Source organism: Bubalus bubalis, chromosome 24 (genome assembly GCF_019923935.1).
Source record: "Bubalus bubalis isolate 160015118507 breed Murrah chromosome 24, NDDB_SH_1, whole genome shotgun sequence".
In the NCBI taxonomy this organism is placed as follows: Eukaryota; Metazoa; Chordata; class Mammalia; order Artiodactyla; family Bovidae; genus Bubalus; species Bubalus bubalis.
The window spans coordinates 12,742,787-12,763,324 of NC_059180.1; the positions used below are offsets into that span (position 1 = coordinate 12,742,787).

A 20,538-nucleotide genomic window follows, 5' to 3' on the forward strand; every position below is an offset into this window, starting at 1 on the left:
GGGTGTACCCATGACAGGGGGTCACTCAATGGGTCTAGAGTGTCCGTTCTCACTTAGAAATGTAGAAGCTGTCCAGGAGGCATGTGGAATGTGAGGGGAGAAGCCTATAAGATTGATGGTAAGGGGTTTCCTGGTGGTCCAGTGATTGAAAATCCACCTTCCAACGCAGAGGGTGGAGGTTTGATACCTGGTCGGGGAGCTAAGTTCGCACATGCTGTGGGGCAACTAAGCCTGTGTGCCATGAGAGATCCTGCATGCCACGACTAAGACCTGATGCAGCCAAAAAAAAAAAAAAAAAAAACCATAAATATATATATATATTTAAAGATTCATGCTAAAACCATCAGTTAATTTGGGTAAGGGACATCTCTGGATTTAGGGGGATGAAAAGAAATCTCACTGGAGTTAAATCTTGCCTAGAAACTTTGTTCTTGTCATTGTTCAGTCACTAAGTCTGTCGGACTCTTTGTGGCCCCATGGACTGAAGCATACCAGGCCTCCCTGTCTCTCATCATCTCCCGGAGTTCGCCCAAGTTCATGTCCATTGAATCCATGATACTATCCCAACCATCTCATCCTCTGTCGTCCCCTTCTCCTTTTGCCTCCAATCTTTCCCCAGAATCAGGGTCTTTTCCAATGAGTTGACTGAGGCTATTTCTTCTGTTTTGCTTCCAGCATCCTACTCCTAAATATGCTTATGCTTGGGAATCAGACCCACCATAGTTTAGAACCTCTTACGACTGGCCTCTTAGCTTCTGCGACAGAAGAAATAAAACTTTTCTGTAACAGAGGGGGATGGGGTAAGTTTTAGGTGAATTTGCTTGGCACTGGTGTGAAAACCCTTCCTCCAAGTTTTCAGTGTGGACAACCCTGCCAGAAGTGTCCCAGAAACCCCAGAGATGTCTGCATTGACAAGATAGCTTACAACGGCACATGCTAAGATTGTTTTGAGGCTGGTCTAAGCTTAAACAAACTTGGATGGAAGAAGAGAAATGAGGGCTGTACTGTCTGACTCACTATATGGAGTTGCTGAGGGCATCTGTGCATGATGTAAGATTCAGTTTTCTATCCGTTTGTCAGCCTGTGAAAGGACACTGTGAAATCACCAATGTCGCACTTGCGCTTAGTTGCTAAGTCATGTTCAACTCTTTGTGACCCCATGGACTGTAGCCTGCCAGGCTCCTTTATCCACAGGATTTTTTTCTAGGCAAGAATACTGGAGTGGGTTGCCATTTCCTCCTCCAGGGGATCTTACCAACCCAGGGATGGAAATGGTGTCTCCTACATTGCAGGAGAATTCTTTACCACTGAGCCATTGGGAAAGCCCTGAAATTATCAATACACCTGTCTAAATTTGGAAAAAAAAAAAAAAAAACCAAAACAAAAACAACAACAAAAAAAAACGCTAGCCCATCCTCCGTCATCCAATCTCAGGGTTACAGTTAGAATTAGGTTTAGGGCTCTAAACTGACACCTTAGCCCATTGCCTCAACCTTCCCACCTGCATCCCTATGGCTGAATGAAAGTTCAAATCCTATTTTTGCATAAGCTTCCCTTGACTGGGCTAGCTTCCATCTGAATGTGTGGTTATAGTAACATCTAACTCAACTGGGTATTCAGTGAGATAACCTAGAGACTGTGCCTGGCCCAGTGTCTGTCTTACAACCTCTCAATAAACTGGGGTTTCTTCCTCCTCAACGTCTTTTGTGCCCAACACCTGAGGTTAAAAACTGTCCCTGATGGCTTCTGATGTGGCTTTTTCATCTAACAGTTTTGTAGTCACTTCTTGTAGATTATACAAAGCAAAACCTATGGAATCCGGACAAAGAGTACCAAGGGAATGGAACTAAAAGATTGTTACATTTTTTCACTCACTTTTCAACGTTGAAAATCAACATTTAAAATAACAACAAATCAGCAAAAAATCACAAAACCCCAACAGTATCATGAAAACAAAAACAAAAACAACTTTAATGAGATCGAAATAGGTAGAAACCACCAGATTTATTGGGCTTCACTGCCAAATGCAATCTTTGTTAGTTGACAGCCTGTTCTTTTCCAGGCCCAAGGAACCAAAGAGATCAGCGCGGGGTTTTGAATTTCAGCATCAGGAGCTCCTGGCTTTGGGAAGAAGAAGAGATTTCGGAAATCCAGCCGCCAAGATACGCTTCTTATGATAAAATGCGTATAGAGGTGGGGGCTGGACACAGAAACCGTCGCCTGGACGGTGAGCGAACCCACCCAGCCCACCAACGCCCGGTTTGGCTCCCAAAGTAACGGAATCCGAGTCTCCAGGCCAGATTTTCCCTCTAGCCATTCCCAGCCACGCAAAGCGGAGCCGCGAGCGCACAGAAAGGGATGTCTTCATCGCCAGCCGGGATGGAACAAACCCGCCCGCTCGGGGAGTGCTGAGAACCAAAGGGTCCCTCCAACGCGGGCAGCCGTCAACATGACTTGACGGCCCCCATCCCGCGCGGCCCGCACTCCCCCGGCGCCCCCACCCTTTCAGGGTGCGCGCGCACAAGCCGGCGAGCCGAGGAGCTGTGAGCCCGGCAGCCTGCGGGCGGCGGCGGCCGACTGGCTCGCGGGGAGAGGGGTGGCCAGGAGGGCCGGAGGAGGAGCTGGCGCTGCAGCCGGGCCCCCTCGGGCCGCGCCCCGCCTTCTGCCGCCACCTGCGCGTCCCCTCCGGGCTCTCGCGCCCCGGGGCTGTGTGGGCTCTCCCTGCCGCAGCGGCGGTATCACCGCGTCCACCAATTAGAAGACTCGGCGTTTGGCTCCTCGGGGCGCGGGAAGAGCGGCAGGCGCTGCCGGTTCTGGCGAGCGGAGGGTGCGCCGGCGCGCGTCCCTCCTCGCCGCGCTCCCCGCGACGTTCGTGGAGGGGGGTACAGAACTGCTGTGACTTTTGAGGTCCGACTCCGCCTTCCGCCTAGCCTCCCGACGCGCCAGCTCGGAGAGAGGCCGGCGTGACCGGCAGGCCCCGAAGGCTCACTGCGTGGGCTCAGGACTTGGAACGTGTCCGGGAGCCCGCGGCGCTGTGCGCGCTGGTGAGTTTGGCGGCGGGGTGGGGTGTCCCCGGGCGCGAGGGGGCGGAGAAGACGTCGCGCTCTGCCCCTTCGCCCGCCCCCTTGTGCTGCCCCCACTTTAAGAGTAATTGAGACTTGAGCGTGACTGCGGAGCCGCGACGATGAGGGCGCTGGCCACGGGCTATTCCTCACCCCTGCGTGATGGAACGGGTCGGTGAGCGTAACAAAGGCGCCCGCCCCGGGGAGCCGGTCCTCGGCTGAAGACCGCGGCCGGCGCGCCGCGACGGCTGCCTGAGGACTAGGGTAGTGGCTGTGCGGCCGGAGGCGCGGTGCGCACCTCCGCGGGCGGGCGACGAACCCTGAGCCCGACACCTGCGTGCCGCTCCCGCCGCGGCGCCGGGGCAGCCCCGCCTGCCGGCCCCTGTGTCCTCAGCCCGGCTCCCGGCGGCCGGACGTCCAGCGGCGAACCACTTGCTGGTGCAGAGGAGAGACCCCCGGCCCTTCGCCGAGAAGCCAAGGCGACTGCTAGGGGCCGCGCGCCGAGGACCGAGTAGGCATCTGGGGGAGCACTTCTGCAGACCGAGGGCTTCCACGTGAGCCATCTCGATCTCCCCGCGACCGCCCGGACCTCCTAATCGTCTCCGCTGCCCGAGCCTCCGCGCCGTGGGGCCGGGAGCGGCTGGTATCCTCGCCAGCCGTCCGGAGCGCTTGGCTCGCACGCACGGCCCCCAGCTGCCCCGCGCCTCGCCGGAGCCCGAAGGGGCGCGGGTCCGGGGCGAGGGCCGGCTGGGCGTGTTTGATGGCTTCACTGAGAAGAGTCAAAGTGCTCTTGGTGTTGAACTTGATCGCGGTGGCCGGCTTCGTGCTCTTCTTGGCCAAGTGCCGGCCCATCTCGGTGCGCAGCGGAGACTCCTTCCATGAGATTCGGCCGCGGGCCGAGGCCGCTAACATCAGCGCGCACAGCGCCAGCCCCATCCAGGATGCGGTCCTGAAGCGCCTCTCGCTGCTCGAGGACATTGTCTACCGGCAACTAAACGGTAAGGACGCACGCGGATGCCACGGGGTTCAGCGTGGGCATCCGGTCCACCCCCGGGGGCCCTGCGCGCGGGGCGGGAGGCAGACCTCCTGGCTCCCGCGCGCTCCCTTTTACTCTTCCTGCCCCGTCTCGGCCAGGAGGCCGGGGCTGCTGGAAAGAATTCCCGGCTTCTTTTCAATGCTCCAGCTGTAAGTTTGCTTTTATCGTGGAAACACGTCAGCACAGCTGGCTCCAGGTCTCCGCGTGCAGGAATCATTACCTGGCCAGTTGGCCCCAAGTGCGGAAACTAGACTCGCGGCCGAATGGGACTACAGGCGCAGGCGACTTAAGGGAGGAAATAGCTCTTACACTTAGCCTTTGGTGGGGTCGGACAGGGAGGGGCCTTTGGCGGGCTTAAACGTCTGCAAAAGTCGAGGCCTTAGGTCTGGAGCTAACGCGCTTCGGTAGTGCGCTGGAGGAATGTTATCTCTCTAGGAGGCAGCCTGTTCAGCTAGTAACGAGGACCCCTCCCTTCCCGGCTCTGCTTCGGTGAAGCTGCTATTAAAAACTTCCGGATTCTCCCCGAGAGCTGCCTGAGGGCAATTGTTAAAGTTCGCGGTGTGTAGGGGAAGCAGGTTTTTAAGGAATGTAGCGAAGAGAGGTGTGCCCTCCAATCAGAGATAGTTATCAGGATCTATCCCAGCTAAAACGTTCTCACTGCTTCAGGTGGAGAGGGAGACTTTTAACACCCCCTGGTCACATCTGGTCCAGGAGCTGATGGATCATTGGACATTTGTTGCCCCCAAGGTCAGAATATTATTCACTGGAGTATGGGCAGCTCTCCAAGGCCCACATGACTGGTATCCAAGGCAGATTCAAGGCTGGCATCTCCCTTCCTGAGCTTCTAACTCACGTTCTTATGGTAATTCCAGAGCTGTGTGTGCTAAGTCGCTTCAGTCCTGTCCGACTCTTTGCAACCCCATGGACTGTAACCCACTAGGCTCCTCTGTGCCTGGGATTATCCAGGCCAGAATACTGGAGTGGGTTGCCATGCCCTTCTCCTGAGGATCTTGGCAACGGAGGAATTGAACCCGTGTTTCTTATATCTCCTGCATTGTCAGGCCAGTTCTTTACCACTGGAGCCACCCCGGCAGCTCCAATGCCAGAGCTACTGATAATCATAAAGATAATGATCATAATTATCGGTGAAATTCTTACTGTGTGCCAGACACAGTGCCAAGAGGTTACAAGTGCATTATCTCATTCAGTGTTCACATCAGTTCAGTGTGGTTCTTTCCATTTCCCATATCAGAAATAAGACAAGAAGGCTTGGAGAGGTTAGTTAACTAAGTTGCCTGAGGTCCTGCTGCTGGTAAGTGGCAGAGTCTGGAGTCAGAACCCTGGGTCTGGTTGACCAGAGAGCCTGTGTTTTTGACAGCTTCCATCGAATGTCTCCTCTTAATTATAAGGAGTCTTCACTTTGATGATGTTAGTAAGACCTGGCTCAGCTCAACCACTGTCCTCCCTGCAGTTGGAGCTAGAGATCAGCCTGGTGGCAGGCAGGGAGAAGAATGTCACCATACTGTCTTCTTCCCACTTTTCAATGATTCCTTCTGGGTCCTTCCAGAGGGGATGGGGTCAGATTTGCAAGCATCCTCTGAAAGGACCCCTTGAGCTTCTTGATGTCACTCAACAAGTATCCAGGGGAATCCTTGAACTTGTATGTGCAGTGGGATGCTGCAATCCCACGGACCTCCAGCAGACAGCAGGGCCTGGCTGTAGGTGTGGACCAGCTGTAGGTGTTGTCTGCGGGGGTCTGGTGGGAGCTCTTCTCCTGTATGTCCAAGAACCAAGGCACAGAATGAAACAAAAGCCTGCAATTCATTTCTGGAGGAACTGGATGCTTATGGGATGGGCCTTATCATATTTTACACTGATCTAGGCCATAGACTGATCCATAGGACCCAAAAGAGCACACAAGATATCTGGCTCCCTTAAGTGTCAGGCTGTACCCAAGGACACAAATCATTTCAATTAGGTAACAGAATATGATATACACCCCATCAGTGCCCCAAATAGCAATAATAAAATGCTAAGTGGTATTTACTAAGTACCACTGACACACTGGGACTCGTTTGGTCTTTCCAGCAACACTAAGGACAGGTGCTGATACTCCCCTTTTTAGGGGAGTATTCCCTGGTGGCTCAGGCCGTAAAGAATCTGCCTGTGACACAGGAGATCCGGGTTTGATCCCTGGGTTGGGAAGATCCCCTGGAGAAGGAAATGGCTACCCACTGCAGTATTCTGGCCTGGAGAATTCCATGTAGCCTGGTGGGCTACAGTCCATGGAGTTGCAAAGAGTTGGATACAGCTGAGCAACTAACACTGCCCTTTAAGTAACTTGCTCATAATCACCCAACTAGAGGGTGACAGAACTGGGAATTTAAGTTCTGACAGAACTGGCATAGTCTGGTTCCAGAATTGAGGTTCTCAGCTGCTTCACTGGCTTGTCTTAATCTTTTTCTTTTTTTAATGTGGACCATTTTTAATGGTCCAAACAATAAAGAATTTGTTACAACACTGCTTCTGTTTTATATTTTGGTTTTTTGGCTGCAAGGTATGTGGGCGCTTAGCTCCCCGAACAGGGATCAAACCTGCACCCCTTGCATTGGAAGGTGAAGGCTTAACCACTGGACTGCCAAGGAAGTCCCAATCTTAGGTGTGCCTCAGAGTCACAAAACACCAATACTTTGGCCACCTAATGTGAAGAACTGACTCATTGGAAAAGACCCTGATGCTGGGAAGGATGGAAGGCAGGAGGAGAAGGGGACAACAGAGGATGAGATAGTTGGTTCTCGTCTCAGAGGATGAGATGGTTGGATGGCATCACCGACTCTATGGACATGAGTTTGGGTAAGCTCCAGGAGTTGGTGATGGACAGGGAAGCCTGGCGTGCTGCTGTCCATGGGGTCACAAAGAGTCCGACATGACTGATCTACTGAACTGAACTGAACTGAGAGTCACATGGAGGGCCTTTTAAGATGTAGATTTCTAGGCCCCACCCACAGAGTCTCTGATTCAGTATCTTTGGGTTGGGGGGGCCTGAGACTGTATCTCTGACAAGCCTGTGGCCTGAACCATGACCCAGAACCCTCTGCTGCCTATGCCAGGCAGAGCAAAGAGGAAAACCCGCTTGCCTGTTGGTGGGAGAGTGAGGACTTCCGGAAGGCTAAGAGTTTGCTTCAGATGAACTGGGTTCCTGGCTTCTTTCCCTGTGTGCTCTTCTGCCCTGTAAGCGATTTCCTGGGGGCGTGGGGTTGTCCACCACGGGGGACTGGTTGCCTGAGTTAGAAAGAAGAGTTTTCTTGACTTGCAGCCTCTGAGGGGAAGCAGGCAGGAAGACTGGGTTTCGAGCTTTTCCTGAACAAGCCAGGAATTCAAGCTGCAATTAGATAGATGTTATCTTTCTGGCTGACAAGTGTAATTTGCAGTGACCTTCCGTCTCTCCACCCCACTCACAGCGCTCCATCCTCTGCCTGTGCATGTTTTGGGTAAAGCGCGTCCCACCTGTTGATTCTGTAGGCCTGCCGAGGTCTCCTGCTGCGGTGGGAGGGTGCTGAGATGGGACTTGGATTCCTGCGTCTACTTGCGCTGCAGCGTCTCCACTCCTTGCTACTGAAGGAAGACAAGGAAACCTTGACCTTGGTGCTCCTTATTGCTTGGGAATTAATGGAGGGCTCAAGAGAGCCAAGCACTGGGCACACAGGAGGGGCCCAGCCCCTTGGGTACCAAGTGGGAGCTGGTGATTTAATGATGTTCAGGTTTCTCAGACCTTTCCTGGGGACTCTTATGAAGTTCAAGCAGGGGACACAGCACAGCCATCTGTAGTGTCCTCTCACTCCAGAAACAGTTTCTTGGGTGTCCTGTAAGGGCCCCTCTGGGCTGGGGACGCCAGGGTTGATCCAGACTTCCTCATAACGGGGCTTCTCTGCTAAAACTCTTAGTGCTTATCTTTTGAAAAGTGGTTGCAGGCTGTTATTGCTTTGTTTTTCTTAATGCAGGCTGAGAAGGACACTTTAAAGGGAACGTGGAAAAGCTGAAACGGAGGGAAAAGCACACTGAGATGATTTTGTCCTGTCCCCTCCAGACCCTCTCTGACACTTGCCCTTCCATCTTTACCATTGGGCACCCACTGCTGCCCCCTGCTGTAGTGCCCTTTAACACAAGCCCCAGCCTCTGTTGTCTCACCCTCCTTTTCGGGACTCTGGCTGTCTGCATGGAAAGCACTGCTTGCAAAGGGCCCAAGACCTTCCAGGAGTTGTGTGTTTCCTGAGGAACCGTGATCAAGCCTAGAGGCTGATGGTCAAGGCCGACCACTGTCAGCCCACGTTCCCACCCTGGCCCAGTGCTTCTGCCTCCTCCAGCCAGGCTTATCCACTTGCTGAAATAGCCCTGCATTTGTATGAGGGTTGCATCTTCCATGTTTCAGGTCCAGTCTTTGAGAAGTGCTGGTTGTCCTGGTTTGCTCTCCCCACCCGCTTTCTACATTCATGTGTCCTTTAAAGCTTGACTCCAGGTCACTCCCTGGGGGCAGTAGGTTGTGCCAACTCCCACGGTCTGAGCTCTTCCTGCACCAGGTTGCTTGAAGCTTTCTTGCCCATGTCCATTGCACCCATGGCTTTGACTCTAGTGCCTCGGTGGCTTTACCTTTTGAGTTCAGAACTGGACTGCAGGTGTTTTGAGGACTTGAACTATATTTTGAACTATTTAATACCATGCCCATCCTTCAGTGTCTGTCATAACACCCTGTATGTCATGTGGGCAAAAAGGTTTATTGGTTGATTAGTTGGGTGGAAGCTAGTTTTGGGAGGTAAATGGTAACCACAGAGGAAATAACCATGACTCTGTAAAGACTGGATTATGTGGGGTGGATGTAGTTGGAGGAAGGAGTTGGAAAGCCTTAGCTGGGGAGAGTGAGTGGTATTCATCTTGTCTCTGTCGTCTTGCCTGCGCCATCTTGAGGCCACCCCTGGTCGTTCACCAGACCCTGATTAAAGGGCGCTAGAACCTTCGGAGGAGCCTGGAAGTGAAGCAGTTAGCCGGGTTAAAGACCAGCACAGTCCAGTGTGCTTTTTGTGAATGTGTGGTTTTATAATGTGCTGGTTTTATGTTCCTTTTCTCTCTAGAGTAGAATTAATTCATATTTTATCATGGAAATTTTAGAAAATCCAAAACCATTATGCATAAGAAAATAATATTGTGTTAATTTTTTTTTTAATGGTGTTTTTGTACTGACGTTAGGAAAACGGACGAAGGGACAGACAGAGTTCCTGATAGAATTCCCATGTAACTCTGTATAGGGCTTTTGGCTGGCTGTCACCCTCTGAGGAAGTTATTTGTTTTCTGTCATTTTAGAGCTGAGAAAGGTGAGACTTAGAGAATACTATGTGACTTGGCCATGATGACACAGACAGTGAGGGGCAGAGTCAAGATTCCAGACTATCACGGTCTTTTTCCCAGGTTGAGCATCCCCCTATAGGTCAGGATGAAGGTGGTGGGCTGTCATGAGCTCTGGCTGGTGACCTCGTCCCTCATCCACGCCCTGGTGCAGGGACTCACAAGGGCACATGTGACTACTCCATCCGGTAAGCCTAGGGCCCTGCTGTTGTAAGAGGAAATGCAATCGATTGAGGTTAGCTTCCAAATTTAGATTTCAGAAGGATATTGAATAGAAGCAGGGTTGCTTGAAGAAATTGAAAACCTTTGCAGGCAGGGAGAGAAGTCAAAATTACGCAGCCTGGTCCTGCCCCCAAGCCACACGGACAGATGAAGCTGGAGTCGGAGCTGCAGGAAACCAACACGTTCCCAAACGACCCACCTGCAGCCCGCCCAGCCTGCTGCATCAGGGGGCTCACGAGATGGAGAAAGTGAGTGGGCACAGAAGGACAGGGCAGAGGTGTGTTCTCTGGGCCTTCGAGGTGGCGTTGGGAGAAGAGGGATCGTATACTGAAAGCATCTCTTCCTGGATGCCAGAGCTGGCCCTGAGCTCTTTCTTCTTTTCTGGAATATACGTGTGCTCATATAGACTGTTGAGCTGGAGGGTACTAGCATTCCCAATGGGAAGGAGTAAGGGGGAGAGAGCTGAGGGCACATGTTCGCATTAAAATCACTCCTTGCAGGTGAGCCTCAGAAGGGTACCAGGGCAGTGTGAGTCTTAGGAGCTGCATGGAGGCTTTCATCGGGGCTTCCAGGTGGCTCAGTGGTAGAGTCCTCCCGCCAGTGCAGGAGACGCAGGTTTGATCCCTGAGTCGGGATCCTTGAATAGTGAAAGTAGGTGATTTATCCCAGGTGGCTCAGTGGCAAAGAATCTGCCTGCAATGCAGGAGATGTGGGTTCAACCCCTGGGTATGGAAGATCCCCTGGGGAAGGAAATGATAACCTACTTCGTATTCTTGCTTGGGAAATCCCATGGACAGAGGAGTCTGGCAGGCTACAGTTCATGGAGTCGCAGAGTTGAACACAACTTAGCAACTAAACCACAACAACAGGCTTTCATCAGGGCTCGGTGGCCAGCAGGGGCCCGGGTGTGTGGAAGGCTGATCCGCAGAGCCAGGGCCTGGGCACTGGAGGGAGGCTCACTTCTTTTACCTCCGACGGACTGATCACATCTGGTGGCTTCCAGAGAGATGGGGGGCCCGGTTCTTGGACAGCCTTGGGATACAGGCACATCTGTGTTGGCCAGTGTGTGTGCTGGGCACCCTGCCAGCAGGGGCAGCTGCCGCCTGCCTGGCCCAGAATAACTGGGGAGAGGCCACCAGCGTCATTGTCGAGGAAGAACTCTGATGCCCTGACCTTTGCTGTTGCCAAATCTGGAGTGTCCTTCGTGGATGGGGAAAAAGGTTCGGCAATTAGAACTAAGAGTGACAATGGAGAGGTGGAGCGTGGGCTCGGTGGAGCCACATTGAGTGAAGAAACACCTAAGGTCAGACACCTCTGAGTCTTTAAGAATATGATATTGGGAGAAAGGGTGTTCTCTTGGGCGGCAGACAGTCTGGGTTTGATGACTGGGTCTGTCACTTATTAACTGTGTGACCTACCTTGGGCAGACTTGTGGGCACAGCGGGTGAGGGAGAGGGGGAATGCATCGAGAGTGGCACTGACATGTATACACTATCATGTGTTAAATAGATGGTGATAGTTTCACCACCATTTCTCAGCTGTGAAATGGGGATGCTGTGAGTCAGGCGGAGCAGGGATTCACAATGTGCAGCATGCGCCATGGTGCCCGATGTGTGGCAGCTGGGAGAATGCTTCTTTTCTTTCTTTCTTTTTTTTTTTTTTTGATTGGAGGATAATTGCTTAACAAATGTTGTGTTGGTTTCTGCTGTACGTCAGCATCTGTGCATGTGTGTGCTCGGTCATGTCTGACTCTTTGTGACCCCGTGGATTGAAGCCTGCCAGGCTCCTCTGTCCGTGGAATTTTTCAGGCAAGAATATTGGAGTGGGTTGCCATTTCCTCCTCTAGGGGATCTTCCTGTCTCGGGGATTGAGCCCATGTCTCTCGTGTCTCCTGCATTGGTAGGCGGATTCTTTAGCACTGGAACACCTGGGAAGCCCTACAACGTGAATCAGCCATAAGTACACATATAGTCCCTCACTCCCGAGCCTTTCTCCCCCGCCTTGGGCCCATCCCACCCTTCTGTAATAGGTGGTCACCGAGCACCAGGCTGAGCTCCTGGCGTTGGACAGCAGCTCCCGGCAGCTATCTGTTTGACACACAGGAGTGTATATATGGCAATGCTACTGCCGATTTGTTCCCCCTCCTTCACCCGATGTGCCCACAACTCTGTTCTCTACATGTGCATCTCAATTTCTGCCCTGCACATAGGTTCATCAGTACCACATTTCTAGATTCTGTATACATGTGTTAATATGCGGTATTTGTTTTCCTCATTCTGACTGACCTCACTCTGGATGACAGGCTCTAGGTTCACCCACTTCAGTTCAACTTCGTTCCTTTTAATGACTAATATTCCATTGTGCATATGTACCACAACTTCTTCACCCATTTACCTGCTGATGGACGTCTGGGTTGTTTCGATGTTCTGGCTGTTGTAAATGGTGCTGCAGTGAACATCCGGGTACATGTGTCTTTTTGAATGAAAGCTCACTCTTTGAGGAAGGGAGCCTTGCTTGCTTGTTCCTCATCATATGTCTGATGCTGAGAAGTCCCCTGGCTCATAATAGGTGCTCAGCAGATATTTCTGGAACGAATGCATGAACAGTTGTGCTGGTCCTTGTTACCTGAGGTGTAAATCTCAAGATAGGGCAGGAAAGGTCTGTTTTGCTCTTAAGTTGCTTAAACTCTTTGAATCAACCTAGGATTCTTCTCTTTTTCGTGGTTTTGTCCGAGGCTGAATTCTGTTTCTCTCTTCCTTCTTTTTTCTTCTTCCCCATCTTCCACTTAACTTATAGTAGTGGTGCCTTTGGATGATCGCTTTTGAGGCCTGGGAGAAGAAATGGTCGCCTGTATATATCAAATCCCATTGCAGAAATGTTGGTCATTTCATCTATTTGTGAGCACTTCCTCACTGCGGGGTGTGGGTTAGCTGCATGGATGCAGAGATGTAGATGGCACACCCACCTAGACATCTGTGGTCCAGTTGGAAGGGTGGGTTTGTAGTTTCACCAGGTGTACACAAGGTTTTAGAGGTAGAATGAGTGTGGCGGTGGTGAGACCTGACCTGGCCCTCAGTAGGTGCTTGACCAAGCAGTGTTGAACTTGAAGGCGAGAACTCCAAAGTTTTAACACATAGACCAGAGGACCCAGGTAGTGAGACCACTTGGGGGCCTGACATGGAAGCAAATCACAGAAGGTGGTCAGGCAGGGCGATTGACACAGGGAATGAGTAGAGGCAGAGATGGGTGAGGGGACAGAAGGAAGGCCATGTGACCTTCATTGGCCACGTGGAGCTTGTTTAGAGGACCGAATGGAGGCTGGACCCAGCCAGGCTTCAGCCTCTGGCCGAGTTAGAGGTGATTCTGTAGACGTGGGGAGCTATTAGATGAAGTGGTCACTGCAGTGATGACCTAAGGGGATTGACGTTGTGTTGGGATTTAGTGTGCACTCAAATAGGTGGGAAAGTGAGTTAGAATCCAGCAATGGGTAGAAGGTTCTGGTGTCGCTGGCCCAGCCATGCCTCTGGTTCAGGACTCAGTGAGCCCTCTGAGCCTCAGTGATTCCAGGTGACCTTCCCCTCTGACCCCTCTCCTTGGCCGCATCCTGAGTTGGCCCTTTGGAAAATCAGAATCAGCCCTCGGCACTCTGAGCTGCCTGCTCCCCACCCTGTGGGGAGCTCCCCACTCCATGAGTTCACGGAGGTGTACTCAGCCCTTCAGCCACGCCCATTGCTCTCCTTTCCTCCGGGTCAAGCCTTTCACATCAGCCTGGACGAGAATTCTCTTCCCAGCTCCTCCAGGATTCTCGCCTCTGTGCCCTCTGCTCCATCCATCTCGTGGCCCTCTAGTCCCGGATCGGCTGATTTCCAAGGAGAGGCCCACGCAGCCAGGCGTTGGCGCCCTCACCGTGCCCTCTGCAGTCTTAGGTTGGCCCTGAGCTTGCCCAGCAGCTGCTGGTAGGTCTTCCTTTCTGTTCCCCATTTGTTTCTCAGTCAAAGAGGAAGCAGGAGTGGATTGGAGGGATTCTGCGGTGGTGATGGATGGGAAGAGTTCTCTGCTCCACCTGTCTCCTCCCGCCCCTCCCCTGCTGCTGCTCTCAGATGACCCAGGAGCCTGTCTGTTCCAGCTGCTGCGGAACAGCCCCCTGCCTGGAGGATTTAGCCCAGCAGTGGCTGTTGCAGCCACAGTCCCTACAGGTCTGCCTTCCGAGGCCACCACCAGGCACCTGGGTCCTCCTGCATTTCATGGATTCAGCTGGAGTGCCCTGTCACAGGAGAAGACCTGTTTCCTGTGCCGAGGGGACCAAATGATGGAACTCAAAAAATCAATCGGGGATGCCAGGGTGGCCTTTGATGGAGGAATAGGAGTGCCCCATCAGCTGGGAAGGCGTTTCTGAATTCTGGGTAGCACTTGAAAAAAAATGCAGGGCTCTCTTGGTTGAAAGACCTTCCTCTGCTTTTGTTGTGACACCTCGCAGGTCTTTAGACTGCTTGACATGTGGATGACAATTGGCTTAGCCACTGATAGAGAAGTTTTCCCTTTTAATAATGTCCCTGTCATGGCTAACTGCAGAGCCTCAGCCTTGCCATGCATGAGTAATAAACTGCTGCCGTAATTACAGGCGGCCACAGCCAGACGCCAGCACATGAGCTTGCTGACAGTTAACAGGGAGCAGGGTTCCAGAAGAGCCTCCTTCCAACCCTGCCTCCGACACAATGGCTAATCGTGTGATTACTGTTTACTGAGGGCTGTCTCATGGTTATACGGGGCTTGTTAGGTGCTGTACTTTGCTGCTGGAAAGAGTGTGAATAACAGTCAGGAGACTGGGGATCTACTTCTCTGTATTTCTAGGGACCAAAGTGTCAGTAAGAGCAGCATGACTTTAGGGGACTTCCCTGGTGGTCCAGTGGCTAAGAATCCCCACTCCCAATGCTGGGGGCCCAGGTTCAATCCCTGGTTAGGAACTGAGAGTTTGCATGCTGCAACTAGAGATCCTGCACGCTGTAACTAAGAGCTGGCACAGCCAAATCAAGAAAAGAAACATTTTTTAACAAAGAGCTACGTGACTTTAGGGTCTTTTGACTTTTAGATTTTGAATAATACTCCCCTCCTCCCACCGCATCCTATTAAAATCTCACGCATCCTCTAAGAACCAATTCAGATGTCCTTTATTTCTTGAAACCTTCCCTGCCACCTTGTCAGAATTAATTGTTCCTTCTTCTAGGCTCTTATGGTACTCTGTGTGGGTCTACTTTTACCTGTTGTTTATCTCTGCCTTGCATTAGAATGAATCATTTACATGGTAACAGTTTGCAAGGGAATAGGTTTTATTCATTAACATTTTCTATTTTTGTTTTTTTATTGAGTTACAGTCGATGTATAATATAAGTTACAGATGTACAACATAGTGACTCACAGTTTATAAGGGTCATATTTCAGTTTTAGTTATTATAAAATGTTGGTTATATGCCCTGTGTTGTGCAATATATACCTGTAACTTATTTATTTTATACAATAGTTTGTATTTCCTAATCTTCTACCCCATCTTCCCCCTCCCTCATTCCGTGTCCCCACTGGTAACCACTCATTTGTTCTGTATGTCTGTGAGTCTGTTTCTTTTTTGTTATATTCACTAGTTTGTTTTATTTTTTAGATTCCACATATAATTGATATTATACAGTATTTGTCTTTCTCTTTCTGACTTATCTCACTAAGCCTAATACCCTCCTGGTCCATCTATGTTGTTGTAAATGGCAAAATTTCGTTATTTTTATGGCTGAATAGTATCCCATTGTATATATTAAATGCCTTCTCTATGTCATTTAGAAATTAATTCATCAGCAAGTAACTTGTTTTCACTTAACAAGTCCAGAAGTAGTGGTAACCAGCACTGGTCTGGAACTGTGAAGTCATTGTGATGACATTATAATGTCATAATTCATTATATTTTCTTGGTCACTTCTTCATGGTTACAAGATGGCTGCAGTGGTTCCAGTCATTGCATCTTTGTATAAAGTAGGATATACTGTGCCACTGGTCACATCTCCTGTTGTTTAATTAGGGAAGAAAATCTTTTCCAGAAGTCTTCCTGCTAAGCTCATGTGGGCCAGAGAACGGCCACATGGCCAACCTTACTTCAAGAGAATAGTTGCTTTTCAGAGTATGGTGGAGGCAAAAGAGAAGGAGAGAAGGAATGGTGTTTGTAGAAACTGTGGTATCTGCCATCTTTACACTCCCAATATCTTTTCAGCAAAGAGTAAAATAAAGGAAGACTCTATGCTGTCTAGAAATTCAGTGAACTAAAATATTAAGTCCTTGGGCATTCTGGTTAACTTGGATTTGGTCTGATTGAAACTACCGTGTACAACCACATTTTGTCAATGCCAAGATGCACATTTTTACATTTCTGAAATTGAGATTTACTTTATGATCAGTAGTGTGTCACAGTTTAACTGGCAGCGCTTTCCTCTTTTCTGGGTACATAAAAATGGTGTTGCTGACGACTGAAGGCATCTTAGATTTGATGAAATGTAATATATGATCTTTGTAAATATACATGCGTACCATAGTGTACCATATGCAGGGTTTTCGTTGGATATCTAATACATATCCTAGGGATTCCCTGGTGGCTCAGTAGTAAAGAATCCACCTGCCAATGCAGGAGACGCAGGTTCTGTTCCAGGGAAGACCCCCTGGAGGAGGAAATGGTAACCCGCTCCGGTATTCTTGCTGGAAAAAGCCCATCGACGGAGGAACCTGGCAGGCTACAGTCTTTAGGGTCACAAAGAGTCGGACATGACTGAGCGACTGAGCACATGCACACTAATACATATCCAGTGTTTCGTGTCGCTTAAGTCCACATCAAACCTGTGTACATTATTATACCCATTTGACAGTTGAGGAAGCGGAAACTCAGAGAAAGCAGTTGTCCAGAGACAACCACCGGCTGCCTTTATCTGTCTTCGTTGGTGAAGTTGGCACTTTCTGACTTCCAGGTGTGGGACTTGGTCCCAAGTAGCATTGGTGGCTGGTCCAGGGGTTGCCGAGGGAGGCTTGGGGATGCAGTGTCAGGAAGGCAGCAGGGAACCTGGCTTTCCTTAGGTTTAGCAGCTACTGGTGTGTGTAAAGTTGTAAAGCTGTTAATTCTAGAGCTCTGAATTATGCTGTGTGAGCATTAAATCCAGGCCATAATTAGAACAAAATGTGAGAAAAGTGAAATTGATATTAAGTTAATTAAAAGGCTTTGCTTATATTTGCAAGGAAATTAGCACAACGAGAGTGCTGACAAGTGCACATTGTTAATTTCTTCTTCATTTGGGCAACTCTCAGCAGGCCTGGGGCAAGCTTTGTTCTTGGCTTCTGCCCTGTGCCCTCCCGCCCATTGAATCTCCATCTTATTGGTATCATGGTGGCTTTAGTTGGGCAAGATGCAATATCATCTTCTGATGGTCATTTTTGGATGGATACTAAGCTTTGAAGAGAAACCACCCTATCCCGTTGAGGGCTCAGGCCCTTGAGGTATGTATTTGGTGCTTCAGAGCTCTGTGTCGACATGTAGACAGTGCAGTTGACAGAGGTGGTTCCTTCACGTCCAGAAGGTATTCCCTTTGGCCCAACACATCCAGGTCGTTCCTGTTCATCATCCTGATCTAGGTCACAGATTGGGTTGGCATGTGTAGAACTTTAATCTGGAATTCCTAGAAGGGTGGAGACTATCTTTCTTATGGAACCATTTATACCAGATCAGGGTCTGGATTAGGGAGGTGGATATTAGGTAACCTAGAACTACCTTGGTCTCTGGTTGAGGTGGCATTGGCAATGCCGTGTTCACTGAGAGACTGTGTTTTCCTCTTGGGCAGAGAGCTTATCTTCAGGCTCCCAGCAGTTCCGTTGGGGGGGCATGTGACTGAGTTCTGGGCATTGGAAGATAAGAGGAAGTGATGTTTGCCACTGTCAAACTAGGCCCACAAAATATCCCATGGGGTCCTCCATGCCTTCCCTCTTTACCTTCCTGTAGTGGCCTTGGAATCTGTATCTTGATTGCAGAAAGGATGGAAGGATCCTCAGTCCCTGAATGACTGTGTGAAATGGTAGCATCCTGTCTTCCCCAGCCCTCTTTTGATATCTCTGTGCATTCGATGTTTGTGTTAAGCCATTGAGATCTTGGAGCTTATCTGTTGTGACAGCTAGTGTTAATCATCCTGGCTAATTCAATTAGGCAGGTCTGGAACACTAGTCTTCCTGAGTCACAGGACAGTCTGTCTCCATCCTTGATGAATATGACCAGCAAATACTGAGCAATCAGTGGGCTGGGATAAGGTGGTTGAATTAAAAGCCACCTGGCTGCAGACCTGCTTCTCTTTCTCTGCTGCTGGCTTTAAGAAAACAGTCTTGTTTTTCAGTGTCCCAGTGTTCTGTTTACAGAATGATGGAATGATTATAATCATCTCCTGCTTATGCTCCATGTTGGAGCTGAGGGCTAAGTATTGAAATATGGCTAAGTTGTTTGCAATTATAAACAACTAAATAATATATGCATTGTCTTTATTACGGCTTCAACTGATAGGCACTGGCATTCTTCAAGATGAGACAAACTGGAAAGGTTAGTTTAAGAATTAGCAATTAAAAAAATCATGATCTTTGCTGCCACTGAATTTTAAATCGTGCAAACATTTATGTTTGTGCCAAAGATCCACAATTTCCTTTAGAGCAATTACTGAAATGCATTCACAAGATAAAAATGGAGTTCGGGGAAGAATATTTAAGAGCTCTTTAATGATGTTAAAAACTTTGCTAATTTGCCAAGTTGTTCTGAAATCCACTTCAGTTTTTTTTCCTGCCTACCCATCTTCCTGCAATTGAACTGGTTCCAGGAGATTTGAAGAAAGGGTCTGAAACTAATATGAAAAATACACAAATCTCATGAAATACCGTTTCAAGAGTCTTTTCCTTTTCCTTCATTAGCTGAAAGTGAACACTGGGGAAGGTTTAAGAACCCTCGGGCTGTGTTTGCTTGCACAAAACTGGGGAGAAAACAAAAGCTAAACGGTAGTTACTAAGGGGTGGTTTGGATTAAATGCGTTCCATTTGTTACTCTTCGGTGGCTTGTATGCGTAGACCCTTAGGAAGAAGTAGACTGTCTTCATATCTTAATCCTCATCCTCCTTACTCAGATCTCAGCTTGGCACAACTGCAGCCAGGGAAAGCTTGTGGTTCCCCCAGCATCCCTGCTCCATGGGTGTTCCAGCTTCCCATGGGTCCTGGGGGTCCAGATTCATCCTTCCTCTTTCCCACCAGAAAAGATCTAGTGTAATGGTGTGCAGTCCATTCGTAAGTTCACGGTTACCTCTCATGGATGGATCTCTTGAAAGCCTAATCCTCAGTGGAGAAAGTTCAATAGCATTGAGTTCCAGGCAAGAGACAGAGATGCAACTCTGACCCCATCAGCTGACCCCACCAGCTACCTCCCTAACCATATGACCTCTGGGAGGGTTGGGGCGGGGGGCATACAGTGGACTGAGTACGGGCTTTCCAGTTAGGTGGATGAAATCTCAAACTTCCTTATGGCTACTTAACATAGCCAAGCCAAACTTGGATTTAGGGCAACTTACATAAACTGAGCCCCGGTTTGCCCATCTAGAAGATAGCCGCTGTGTTTAGAAGTATGATAAAGCCTGTGCAAGATGGTACTTGTCAAATACCTTGAGGAGTGCCTGTATTTAGGAGAATTTGATAAACAGTTTTATTAATACCATAGCAGTGTTAACAGAACCATTTCCTGCTTTTTGGAACAAATATTTAGTTCTTCCAAGACTCCACTTTCTCCCTGCTGAACTCTAGAGAAGAATTTAAAGTCTGCTCAAGTCGTATAATTTTATGGATCAGAAAGGTAGTCCATGAATTGCAGTTTCTTTTCATGTAAACAATGGCTAGTCAGGATTGGTTAGATTTGCATCTTTTGGCAGCAATACAGAGTTCAATCTAAAGGAAGAAGAAGTGATTTTCCTAGGTGTGGTGGTTTTAAAACGTATCTGACACCATTCTCGGCAAAGGTGGAGTTGAATTCCTCTCCCGTTGATTATTAAGGGTTGACCTGAGTGACTTCCTTCTAGTGAGTGGAGTTGAATGGAGTTGATGTTGCATGACTTCTGAGGTGGGATCATGAAGGGTGACAGCCTTCTGACCTGATGCTCTCTCTGAGGACGTGCATCTTTGAAGACTTGAGGCAGCTTTGAAGCCTAAAAACTAGGCTGCACTGAAGCCACCATGCTGGAGAGACACGTGGAGAGAGATAGAGACTGAGAGGTGAAGAGGGTGGTCCAAGAAGTCTCACCTGTTCCAGCTCTCAGTTGGTTCTGTCTTCCCAGTGAACGAGTCAGACACGTAAGCAAACAAGCCTTAGTAGCCCCAGGACCCCCTGCCCCCACTGCCTTCCAGCCTCCCCAGCGGATGTCCAGTGGAACAGCCATGAGCCTTCCCCTCCCTACGCCCTGCCTGAATTGCAGATTCATGAGCAAAATAAATATAGTGGTTGTTTGAAGCCACTAGTTTTTGAGGTGGTTTGTTACATAGCAATAAATAACTGGAACACTGGGTCATTCTCCTTGTGTTTAATCAAGTGTTTTGTTTTTTTTTTTTTCCTCCTCACGGTAAGAAATAGGGGACTTGATGATGATAACAGTTTTAACAGTAATAAACGTAACAGTAGCTAACATTTATTGTGCACTTGCTGAAAGTACCCAGCACCATGCTGAAGACTTAAATGGACATAAAAGTAGATAATGAATATTTTCGCTAAGTCTTAGGTTTACATACCACTGA

At 49.4% G+C, this 20,538-nt stretch overlaps 1 protein-coding gene across 2 annotated transcripts in view; it reads left to right on the forward strand.

Annotated features, from left to right (window-relative positions):
- The first annotated feature begins 2,036 nt into the window (after positions 1-2,036).
- The window catches only part of GALNT17 (polypeptide N-acetylgalactosaminyltransferase 17), a 430,675-nt gene continuing 412,173 nt past the window's right edge, over positions 2,037-20,538 (forward strand). Inside the window, exon 1 of one of the 2 annotated variants that reach the window (XM_025275599.3) lies at positions 2,037-4,060. In XM_025275599.3, coding sequence (XP_025131384.1) covers positions 3,823-4,060 — 238 coding nt within the window. In that variant the 5' untranslated portion in view covers positions 2,037-3,822. The remainder of the gene's footprint in view (positions 4,061-20,538) is intronic. The other variant, XM_025275598.3, reaches the window with a different exon arrangement.